Here is an 11,600-nt window from a genome sequence, read left to right as displayed (position 1 = left end):
TACAGGAAAACTCAAAAAGGGAATATGACAGTGTCATTTATAGGTGGCTGAACAGTCACCTTCATCTGAATCTTATTCAGAAATTTAATTGGGAATGTATTGGCGTTGATCTTGTAGAATACCAAGCATACTAGTAAGTTCTAGATCTTATTACGTGACCCAGCCATGAAAATGTACTTTGTTTTTATTCTCTGGGGTCCAATCTTTTTTGATGTTAAGAAATGTGCCCATAAATACTCCGACTGCATGGTTCCTCACAATGTTGTAATGGGACGAGAGAGAAAGTATTGAATATTAAGACACTGTTTTGTATCAGTGTGTTAAATATTTGTGTAACTTGGTATATTTTGCAAGCTTTCATTTTTAAATAAAGTGTCAGCTTTAATGCGAGTTGTATTGAAATTTAAGCTCAACTTGAATCAAAGACCTCTTTTATTAAATCAGTACATTGGATCTTAAATTTTAAATGACATTTTAAATGATCACTACATATTGTATGTAGCAGAAATAAAAAAGAACTAAGTCCTGACTGCACACATGTATCAACATCTAGCTTTAACTGTTTTACATTTGTTTTTAATGTAAAATTCAATGCTTCGAAGTGCTTTGGCCAGTCCAGTATCTGGTGTCTTCAGTCTGGTTGAAGTAGTTCAAGTTAGATGGACTCTGATAACAAAAGTTCTGGAAGGAAATTAGGAGCCCATCTCACATGACAGGGTTCATGGCTTCATACAGCCTCTGTACAGCGAGCTCCACCATTTCTCTGAGAGAATCATCTTCAGAATTGGCCTCCTCATACTCCACGGTCTAAACACAAATATTAAAACACAAGAATTAGAAGACTTGCCTTCCCATAAAACGTAAGTGTGTGTACGAATCACAGAGTGTTATGCTTACTCTGGTTTCCAGGTTGATGAAGGCAGTTTTCCCATCTACACTTACAGCGAGACAGTTCTTGTCTTTAAAGTCGACACACTCCTCTCCAAACATGTCTCTGCAGATTGGGGCAGAAGAAGAATTTAGGTCATCATAAATATCATTGACAGTTAGCTGAGTGCTGTGAGGATGAACTTACTGGAACATTTTCAGTAATCTGTTCTGGAAAACATTCACATCCACCTTCTTTTCTTGGGGCTGAACAACTATGATGAAAAAATAAAGAGGAAAACAAAAGTGTTGGTGTAAATATGACTAGTTATTAACAATTTTCACATCACGAGAAAGGAAAAAAAAAGAATAAGAAACAAGGAAGGATAGAAGGGGGAAGAAAGTGAGGAAAAGAAAGGAAGCAAGCAAAATAAAGTGAGAACAGGAGAAGAAAGGAAAGAAAAAGAGTAATATATAGAAAGGAAGGAAATAAGCAAGCAAAAAAAGGAAGAAATGAAGATAAAGTAGGAAATAAAGGATGATAAAAGAAATCACATGAGTGTAAAAAAAGAAAAAAGATGAATTAATTAACATTTTCAGTAATCTGTTCTGGAAAACATTCACATCCACCTTCTTTTCTTGGGGCTGAACAACTATGATGAAAAAATAAAGAGGAAAACAAAAGTGTTGGTGTAAATATGACTAGTTATTAACAATTTTCACATCACGAGAAAGGAAAAAAAAAGAATAAGAAACAAGGAAGGATAGAAGGGGGAAGAAAGTGAGGAAAAGAAAGGAAGCAAGCAAAATAAAGTGAGAACAGGAGAAGAAAGGAAAGAAAAAGTAATATATAGAAAGGAAGGAAATAGCAAGCAAAAAAAGGAAGAAATGAAGATAAAGTGGGAAATAAAGGATGATAAAAGAAATCACATGAGAATGTAAAAAAAGAAAAAAGATGAATGAAGAAAAAGTGTATTAATATTTTAACATCATTAAAACAAAAAATTAGAAAATTGAAAGAAACAGAAAAATGAATGAAGGAGAGGGAAGGAAGAGCACACAGAAACAGCAAGGAAAGAAGGATGAAAAACAAAGGAAACAAACAAAGTGAGAAAGAGGAGAAAAGAAAGGATAGAAAAGAACAGAAGGAACAAAGGTAAGAAGCAAGATAAAGACAGTAATAAAAAAGGAAGAATGTGCAGAAGGAAGGATGGAAGGAATAAAGGTGACAAGAAATAAAGATTAAAAAAAAAGGAAATATAGGAGGACAAAAAGACGGAAAAGGTAAAGGAAGCCAGAAAGAAATTGTGAAAGAAAGAGAAAAAGGAAAGAGGAAAGAGAAAAAGAAAGAACAACAACAACAGAAGAAATGAAGGATGCAAGATAAAGCAGTCCTAAAAAAAGGAAAGGGAGAAAAAGGGAAGGAAAAAATTAAAGGAAGCCAGCAAAAACAAAAGCAAGAAAAAGAATGGAAAAGAACAACAAAGGGAGAAAGAAAATAAAAAAAGAAAGGAAGAAAGACTGCAAAAAGGAAGCATAAGGTAAAAAGGAAGGAAGCAAGATAAAAACGATTTCATAAACTCTTTCAATACAACTCATTGTAACTGATGAAAGCCTTCACCTTTCTGAGCTTTAGGGTTGGACTGCACCTCCAGCACCACTGTGGTGACGGCATCAGCGTACATGTCATTCAGAGGATTGGCAAACCACTGGAGGAAGAACACAACAGACACACACACAATCAAACCCGAGTCACTTCAGATGCCATAGTTACACTGGTATGTGAATGACCAGAGTGCCGCCTCACCTCCAACAAGACCATGTTTTGATCATGAACCACTGTGATGCTGTTAAAGACTCTCAGCGTGCTCTTCTCTGAGATCTCAATCTCCTCCACATCACCTATAACACACACACACACACACACACACAATGAGCACCACATATAAACACATAATACACACACACACACACACACACCTGTCAGGTGCCGTAGCTGACTCAAAAGCAAGGGAAAAGGGCCGGTGAAGGGAATGGCTTGAGTCTGTTTCACTGTGCTCATGGCCAGATCAGTGTAATCTGCATCATTAAGAAAAAAAAGAGCAGGTGTGAGAAGCGCACACTCAAACACATATGAAACACCTGAAGTGATCACAAACAAACACCAACTCACTGGAGAGGTCAGAGGGGGCGAGGATGTGATAACTGAAGTTCTTTTTCACCAGGATGCCCGAGACCCGCTGAGCCTGCACACACTTCTTATCCGCAAGAGAGCCCATCACCTTAACAGGTCAAAGAAAAGGAAAGAAATTAGAAAAAGGACAAAAAGGATTCATCACAGAAATTAAAGATTCATAAAAGGACTTAACTATGCAGTGTTTGTAATGTGATTTTTTTTTAGCTTATTTGAATGTTTTTATTGCAACAGCCTCTCATTATAACAATTTATACTGCAAAAGTTTACATCAGTTGATAATATCAACATTATTCATTATTATTATGAATTAATATTAGTAACTAGACTGATGTCATGATTCACGGACTTAAACAAGTACATTCGTGACTGATTTATTCAAAATTGAAAGAAAGAAAGAAAGAAAGAAAGAAAGGAAGGAAGAAAGGAAGAAAGAAAGAAAAAGAAAGGAAGGAATGAATGAAGAAAGAAAGAAAGAAAGAAAGAGAAAGGAAGGAAGAAAGAAAGAAAAAGAAAGAGAAAGAAAGAAAGAAAGAAAGAAAGAAAGAAAGAAAAAGAAAGAAAGAAAGAAAAAGAAAGGAAGGAATGAAGAAAAAAGAAAGAAAGAAAGGAAGGGAGGAAGGAAGGAAGAAAGGAAAGAAAGAAAGAAAGGAAGGAAGGAAGGAAGAAAGGAAAGAAAGGAAAGAAAGAAAGACAAGTAGTTTGGTTGTTCTGATTCAAACACTAGTGAGTTCAATTCAAACAAATCTTTTGCAAGTTTAAGATCTCATGAAGGATTTATTAAGTTGAATGAAGAAAAATTGTAGTCGTAGTCTGGATGAACCTAATCAATCATTTAACTTGGCAGAAGAACTGAAGTTTGTGATTATTATTTTGACAAACTACTACAGCAGCAGCATCTAACTGTGGGTATGACAGAGAAAACTAGGGAAAGCTAAAGAGACGTGGAGGAATGACAGCTGCGGTCTCACCTTAGCCAGTTTCTCTCCTCTGAAGTTCAGCGTGACGGCCTCAGTATTACGAGGGTTGTGCACCTCGATGTGAACCTCATCATTGTCCTCATACTCTCTTATCAGAGCAGCTTTCAGTCGAGCCATCTCATTCTGCTCTCCATGAACCAGGATCTGAAAACCACAGCAATAACATGACACCTGGTCTAGAACCTGATGGCCTGCTGCCTTATGACATTATCACTTACCACATGAGGAGGTTTCAGAGCTCGGATGAACTCGCTGGTCTGCTGGTAGTCTGTATGAGCAGAGAAGGAGATATAGTCCACGGACATCTTCAGCGGAAGCTTCTGTCCGGACATGGTGGTGATCTCCTCTGGCTCAGACATGATATGCTGCACAGAAAACAGGGTGAGGAGGACAGGTTTAATTCAGCATTCATAAGAAACCTGATGCTGATCTGTGGTGATCTTGTTGCTGACGTTTGAGGAGCTTCACCTTGGCGAGCGTTCCTTCCACACAATAACCCGCTATGATGACACCGTTCCTCTTGTCGGTGCACCAGCTCTCAAATGTAAGGCAATGCATCCATGCCCTCCAATCCAGGGTGGATGCCACAGTCCAGCTGCAAAGATATTACGTCAAAAATACATCTGTCAAAAGCATCAAAAGTAGGACAGAGCACAAAATATTGCTTACCATGATTTTACGGCCCTTGAACTCCAGGATGATACAGGACCTGCCCACCTCTTGACCAGCTCCTCTGTTAGAAACATCACAGTAAAGAAGATATACTAGTTACAGTACTCAGAGAAAGTATTAACACGGGTGCAAAACTTCTTTAATAACACTTTGGTCCTGTTAGATATTGTATTTATTATTTGAAAACTGCAAGTTAAACAGTAAGTCAGCAAAACATTTGGTGCGGAATAGAACACAGTATGAATGAACTGAACTCACAGTGGTCTTATGAGGAGTTGATCACTCTCTTCTGCAGGCACTGATACATCCGCTTTACGTTTTGTAGCCATGCTTGTTTTACACTTAACTAAGAATTACTTATTCAATATCCATCGATACTTCTAATAATAATCGACAACGATCATGAGCACTGAGAACCACACACCATTGACACGACAAGTACTTCCGGTGTGGTCCTGAGTCAAAATAAAAGTTCGACGTGAGCGTAAAGAAAATGAAAAAAGTTCCCTAAAGCTGAGAGTTAAATAAGAAGATATACTAGATACAGTACTCAGAGAAAGTATTAACACGGGTGCAAAACTTCTTTAATAACACTTTGGTCCTGTTAGATATTGTATTTATTATTTGAAAACTGCAAGTTAAACAGTAAGTCAGCAAAACATTTGGTGCGGAATAGAACACAGTATGAATGAACTGAACTCACAGTGGTCTTATGAGGAGTTGATCACTCTCTTCTGCAGGCACTGATACATCCGCTTTACGTTTTGTAGCCATGCTTGTTTTACACTTAACTAAGAATTACTTATTCAATATCCATCGATACTTCTAATAATAATCGACAACGATCATGAGCACTGAGAACCACACACCATTGACACGACAAGTACTTCCGGTGTGGTCCTGAGTCAAAATAAAAGTTCGACGTGAGCGTAAAGAAAATGAAAAAAGTTCCCTAAAGCTGAGAGTTAAATAGGTTATCAAATTATATTGAAAAGCTTTGAGGCAAAATACACAAGCTCAGTTAGGACAGCAATAAATAAATACATATATAAAAATATATTAATAGATTAAAAAACTTACGAATGAATCAAGACGAATGTTGTTGCCAAATAATTAACTATATTGCCACTGTACTAAAGTCAACACCATGTGAAAATACTGTGTGGAAAAATGTGTGCTAAGTTAAAAGCGTATTGTTTTTCTAACATTATTTCAGCTTTTCAGGTTTTCAGCGTTAGGTTACGTCCCTAAACTCTGATTGGACAGCCAGATCAGGACTCCTCTCTCATTGGCGGACTGGATATGATTGACGGGCGATATGATCCCGCCTACAAATCACATGTACAGTGAACTTCTACTGTACAGGTACGAATGGGTGGAATCCAGAAGTGTTGATCTGGTCAGTTGCGCGTGTGATGGAGCTGTTCAACTCTCCTGTTCAAAGACGAATTAACTTCGCATTGCCTCTTTTTCTTTTTGATCTGTTTGGACTCCATACGGAACTTTTTAAACTAAGTATTTTAAGGAATGACTGACACGAACTGAGTTTGAAACGGGTTTTGTGCGGACTTTTTTAAAAGTACAACATTTAACACATTTTATGTTTCTCGTCTTGGTTTTAGTCTTGATTTAAAGGGAATAATCATGCCTGATCAACTGACAGTACCGGAGTTTATGGACATTACCAATGAGGACTATAAAGCACCAACAACATCAGTGTTCTGTACGCGCATGGCTCACTGTAGGAATACAGTCGGCGCTTTGGAAGAGGTAAAACACCTTTACAATGTCAATAATACGGATGTACAGTATAACAATTTACAGACTAGCGCGAAGTGCGCAATTATGTCTGTATCTGTATAATTGTATTACAGAATGTGTGCTAACTTCAGAACATTACTTCAGTAAATACTATAAATTAGTCTATTTTACAAAAGGAGCATGGAAAATGACTTCCTTCTTGTAGCACCAAAGCTCAATGTATCCCGTGTTGGAAGTGAACCTCGCCCGTGTTTCTCACGGGTTCATGTAACTTTTTTTATCGCTATGTTGACGCCATTCTTAACTTGTTAGCAATTTTAGTCTTTTATAAGTCTCAAAGTCACATAATGAACCTGATATCTCATACATTTACAATTAACAGTAATTTGTTATTAATAAATGCATGCAGCAGATTTTATGGACTGATTTACAGGCCTGTGCCTGTCTGAGGTAACAGAGCTGTTACTAACAAATACAGATATTACAGAAATAAGACAAACATTAAAAGATGGTGGAAGATTTTATAATGCTACAATGATAAACATTTAAAACTATTCACAAGACCCCTACTAATAGAAAGTATCAAAAAGTGTCATGGCACTGGTGACATACTGTGGCTGTGCTATATTTTACTTTTATTTTACAGTGGTACTGCCATAATATACTGTAAAAATCAGAAAAGTCAAAAACATATGTTTTATTAACTTAAAATGTTTTTAAAATGCTTGTGGATCTAAGTTTAATAAGCGTCTTAAGTTAAGCTGATTATTAACTTTACATACAGTAATTGTGATGTAGAACTTTGTCTAACTTGTGTATCAGTTTGTTGAGCAAACTGAGAAGGTTATATAGAGTTACACACCAACACATTCTCACTGAAATGGAAGAAACGTAACAGTAGAGAACACTAATTGAAACATAACACAACATTTAGAACAAAATATAATTGAAAAGTTATATGGAGCTAAAACATATAGGCTATTAATTATGAATATCAAATATTTGTCATCATAAGTCCCCATGCTTTGACCAAAAACTTAAATTCAAGTGCATCATCAGAGATCAAACTGAGCATGCTCAGCAGCCTGTTAGCTAGACCTTCCTTTCCAAACTTGACATTGTAAGTTATTTCTGTTTAAGTTGCTCAAGCTAAATGGCTTAAATATGGACTTAAATTACATTTTAATGTAGTGTCAACATTATCATCATTTGATGGTTCAGTCTATCTTTAAAATTGAGTTTGTCTGACAAAATTATTTTATTACAGAATACAAGGGTTGACCCAAGCATGATACTGTTAACTAGTTGGTGGGCATTAGTTCACATGATGGGTAGTGTAAATCAAAAAAATTTTCTAGAAACCTTTTTGTATATTTTCTAGGAAAAGTTAGTAACTAGAAACTTACATTGTAAAAATATTGTGTCAGATAACCTAATAATGTTTTGTGTAGTAACATCTATGTAACTGGTTTACACCAATTTTAATGTAATTTTAATAGTTAGATCAGGTAGAAAGTTTCTTAACAAAAAAACGTGTAATCATACTACTGATAGGATCAGCTATAGAATAGGTTTCTTCTAAAGGTTTGCGTTAGTTTCAAAATTGCAGTGACTTCTTCAATGGAAATATAAAAGCGCTTTGTTTGTGCAAACAGTTCTGAACTCTGTCACCCTTTCACCATCAGAATAGCAGATCTAGTTGAACTTTACTCATGTCTAAGAATGACCCTGCAGTCTGTGCTGTTAATCAAAAGAAGCTCCGCAGCTCTTCCTCTTTTACCTCTTTTACACTTTGACTCTGAGCTTGAAGTAAAAATGTTGACTTCTGATGAACGGGAAAAGTATCAGTCATTTCTGAATGATGACAAAGAAGCAGCCCAAACACTTCATAGGATGTGTTGTTCACACACTTGGCAGGTTTGGTTTGATTAAAATGAACTCTGTTGTGACTGCACTGTTAGTGAGGTCCATTTAAGTAAGTGTGAACGCTGCCATCCGAACCTTGGAGCGGGCCAAACAATAGGCCAAACGAACCAAAAACAGGATGTGATGTCAGAAGGTGCGACAAAATATCTGGTTCTTCTCGTCATAGAAGCTGTGATGCCCAGTATGGTTCAGTACAGGCGTCAGAACCAACAGATCTCCGTTTGTGCAAAAGAGGAATTCCTTGGCGCTGTTCTGACTCTTAGATATTTTGTAAGCTCTTTCTGATTTATAAGCTGGTAAAATACCACTATACAGAATGTACACACATGCAATGAGCACATTTATCCCAGCATCCAGCATTGTTTTAGATGTTCAGTAAGTTTGCAAAATATATGTCATAGAAGGTTCAATGTTAAAAATGACAGTGAATGCTTAGCGAAACAGGACTAAATCTATAATTTACTTTTTTGGTCCTGACCAAAAGAACCAAGAGAACTGAACTGCAAGTGTAAACACACCCATAGTGTATCAAGGACTAGGTGGTTTTTGGAAAGCAGGCATCAGTAAAATCCACTGCCTCAGGCTCTTAGAGTAACTGGCGTTTTCGTGTGACCGGGATATACAGAGGGAAACACTCTTTATGAGTTGCCCTTTGGCACTACCCCATTTGCATTTAGCCTCAATGGAGGAAGTAGCTGAGGTAAACAGATGTTCATGGTTTATGTAAAGACTGTAGCTGGATCTTGTGCACATTTCTTTATGCATAAGTTTGCTTATCTATAAAGTGATGTCAGATGATGTGGTTGTTTTTGTAAAACCTCTTAAATATTTGGATATGCTCTTTCTGTAGCATGAGGGCTGCTCACACCCACAGATGCCATAAAGATGGCAGTTGGTATACTCTTTGCTGTCGTTTCCGGTTCTTCCATCCCTGTGCGTGGTGTCCTGCTGAGACTTGCCTTTGATGGAAACCCCAGTGCAGTTAATATCTCTCATCTCTTTCTCGCCCTTTCTGGTCTCTCTTTCTTTCCCTTCATCTTTCTCATTCCTTAAGGCTAAGGCGGGATGGCTGTCCCACTTCTTGTCCCAGCTTGTCCCAGCTAATCTCCTTCTCGCACACACACACGTCTGCTCACTGTTTTTCCACAGCTTTTTTTTATGTTCGGTCAGTCTCTGTTATTTGTTTATTTATTTATTATTTTTGTGAACCAGTGAGCTCAGACTGTACAGTTCTTTCATACAAGGCTAATTTGTAAAAAGTATAGCATTTGAACAGCCTACAGATGTAAATATGGGTGTAAAGTGTACTTTTAAATATTGTATCTTTCAAAATTATCAAGTGAATTTTTTTTTTGCAGGTCATCTTGACAGTCTTTCCTATTTCTGCCCATTGTACTGAGCTTACAAGTGGATGAAATTAAAGTCCTGAATAAACTTGTATAGCCAATGATTATTTCATTATAAAAATGATAGATATAATTATAAAAACGTCTTTAATTTTAACTATTTGAAAATAACTAAAATGATTCTTCATTGTAAAAAAGGCATCTCCACACTGAGAAAACCGTGGTTAAACAGAATACTTTACAAAGGTTTTTGTATGAATGTTACTTAATTACATCATTCCATTCCTAAAGCTAATAAAAAAGTTACTTTTTTATTAAAAAAAAAAGTATAATTAAATATGGAAGCTCTTTTTTGTCTCTAGTATATTTTTACTGAAGTATAAGCTTGATGTTTCAGTGAGGAAAATGTTGGCAGAGAGTATCCATATTTTCTCACAACTTTAGGTTTAATGTTTCCATATTGAAAACTTACTAATAATAAACAGATGCTTACTTCATGTTTTAGAAAGAAATCTCTTTCGTGCTCTGTTTTATTCTCACCAAGGCTGCACTAATTTGATCAAAATATTGTGAAATAGTAGTACAATTTAAAATAATGATGAATTAAAAAAAATATTAATTATTTACTCCTCCTGTGATGGCAAAGCTAAATTTACATCAGCCATTACTCCAGTCTTCAGTGTCACATGATCCTTCAGAAATCATTCTAATATGCTGATTTGCTGTTCAAACTCTTATTGAAAAGAGTTGCGCTGCTTAATTTTTGTGTAAACCTTGATCATCATCAAATTTTTCCAGGATTCTTCATTCAATTCAAATTTCAAAAGAACAACATTTATTTGAAATAGAAATCTTTTGTAACATAATTTTTTACCTTTGTCACTTTTGGTCCATTTAGTACGGAGTAAGTCACCTGTAGGAGAAAAAAAAAACAATCCGTGGCGACGGTTTTGCAATCCGTCCCCTCAGTTTATAAACCGTACTCACGAATTCTTAAACTGCTCCCTAGGTTTAACAAATCGTGCCCACGGATTAATAAACCGTACCCACGAATTTATGATCCGTGCGCTCAGATTTTGTAAACCGTACCTTCGGTTTTTTAATCCATACCCACAAATTCATAATCCGTGCGCACGCTTTCGCAATCCGTTCCCTCGGGTTTGTAAACTGTACTCACGGATTCATGTAGCAAGCTCCTAGGTAGCCTACGTGTTAACGAATCATATTGTATATTGTTTTATTGCATATTATTATGTGGAATAGGCCTACAGCAAATTGTCTAAAGTGATTCTCTATCAATTGTAACGGTACGAGGTGGAATACAACGATTTAATAAGAAGCATCAAAATCTGTACTCACGGATTCATGCAGCAAGCTCCTCGGTAGCCTGTGTTAACGAATCATATTGTATATTGTGTTATTTTAATGCCAAATGTGAGAGAGATGTGAGAGTTGCACAGCACACAGTTTGAGTGAGAGGAGAGACACGCGTTAAGTGCGCGCGCAAAGGAAATCCGCTCGCGCGTTATATTAATGTGCTTCCGCGCTACAATAATGCGCTCGCGACATTTGCTGTTTTATTGCATATTATTATGTGGAATAGGCCTACAGCAAATTGTCTAAAGTGATTCTCTATCAATTGTAACGGTACGAAGTGGAATACAACGATTTAATAAGAAAGATGTGCATCAAAATCTTGTTTAATTTGTGATAATCTTAGCACTTGATTATTATTGTATAATAAACCTGGCATTGTGACTGACTTTGGAGTCATTTGTTCCTCTTTTGTAAGTCGTTTTGGATAAAAGCTTCTTCTAAATGCATATGTAACCTAAATGTATAATAATAATAATA

The 11,600-nt window shown here is 36.4% G+C and overlaps 2 protein-coding genes and 1 long non-coding RNA gene across 4 annotated transcripts in view; 1 reads left to right on the top strand and 2 right to left on the bottom strand.

Moving 5' to 3' along the window:
* Nucleotides 1–450: 450 nt before the first annotated feature.
* On the bottom strand, nucleotides 451–4,581 carry LOC107721258 (cleavage and polyadenylation specificity factor subunit 3; the record flags this gene model as incomplete). Its single annotated transcript, XM_016529182.1, has 10 exons — nucleotides 451–807; nucleotides 898–994; nucleotides 1,076–1,142; nucleotides 2,489–2,576; nucleotides 2,675–2,769; nucleotides 2,848–2,946; nucleotides 3,041–3,149; nucleotides 4,033–4,185; nucleotides 4,260–4,406; nucleotides 4,510–4,581. Coding segments are annotated over 10 exons (1,029 nt in total), but the record flags the coding sequence as incomplete, so codon positions are not given.
* A 1-nt stretch (nucleotide 4,582) lies between these two features.
* Nucleotides 4,583–5,169, bottom strand: LOC107721300 (uncharacterized). Its single transcript, XR_001637697.1, has 3 exons — nucleotides 4,972–5,169; nucleotides 4,711–4,774; nucleotides 4,583–4,636 (listed from the first exon to the last, which is right to left on the bottom strand). It is a non-coding gene; the product is annotated as an uncharacterized LOC107721300 (long non-coding RNA).
* Nucleotides 5,170–6,084: 915 nt separating this feature from the next.
* asap2b (ArfGAP with SH3 domain, ankyrin repeat and PH domain 2b) overlaps nucleotides 6,085–11,600 on the top strand; it is an 18,470-nt gene continuing 12,954 nt past the window's right edge. For both annotated transcript variants that reach the window (XM_016529232.1, XM_016529234.1), the window contains exon 1: nucleotides 6,085–6,483. In XM_016529232.1, the coding sequence (XP_016384718.1) occupies nucleotides 6,358–6,483 (126 nt within the window). In that variant the 5' untranslated portion in view covers nucleotides 6,085–6,357. The remainder of the gene's footprint in view (nucleotides 6,484–11,600) is intronic.

Source organism: Sinocyclocheilus rhinocerous, unplaced genomic scaffold (genome assembly GCF_001515625.1).
Source record: "Sinocyclocheilus rhinocerous isolate Xijiao unplaced genomic scaffold, SAMN03320098_v1.1 scaffold271, whole genome shotgun sequence".
NCBI classification, from domain to species: domain Eukaryota; kingdom Metazoa; phylum Chordata; class Actinopteri; order Cypriniformes; family Cyprinidae; genus Sinocyclocheilus; species Sinocyclocheilus rhinocerous.
The sequence above is the reverse complement of the archived record's forward strand: the minus strand, read 5'-3'. Positions and strand labels throughout refer to the sequence as shown.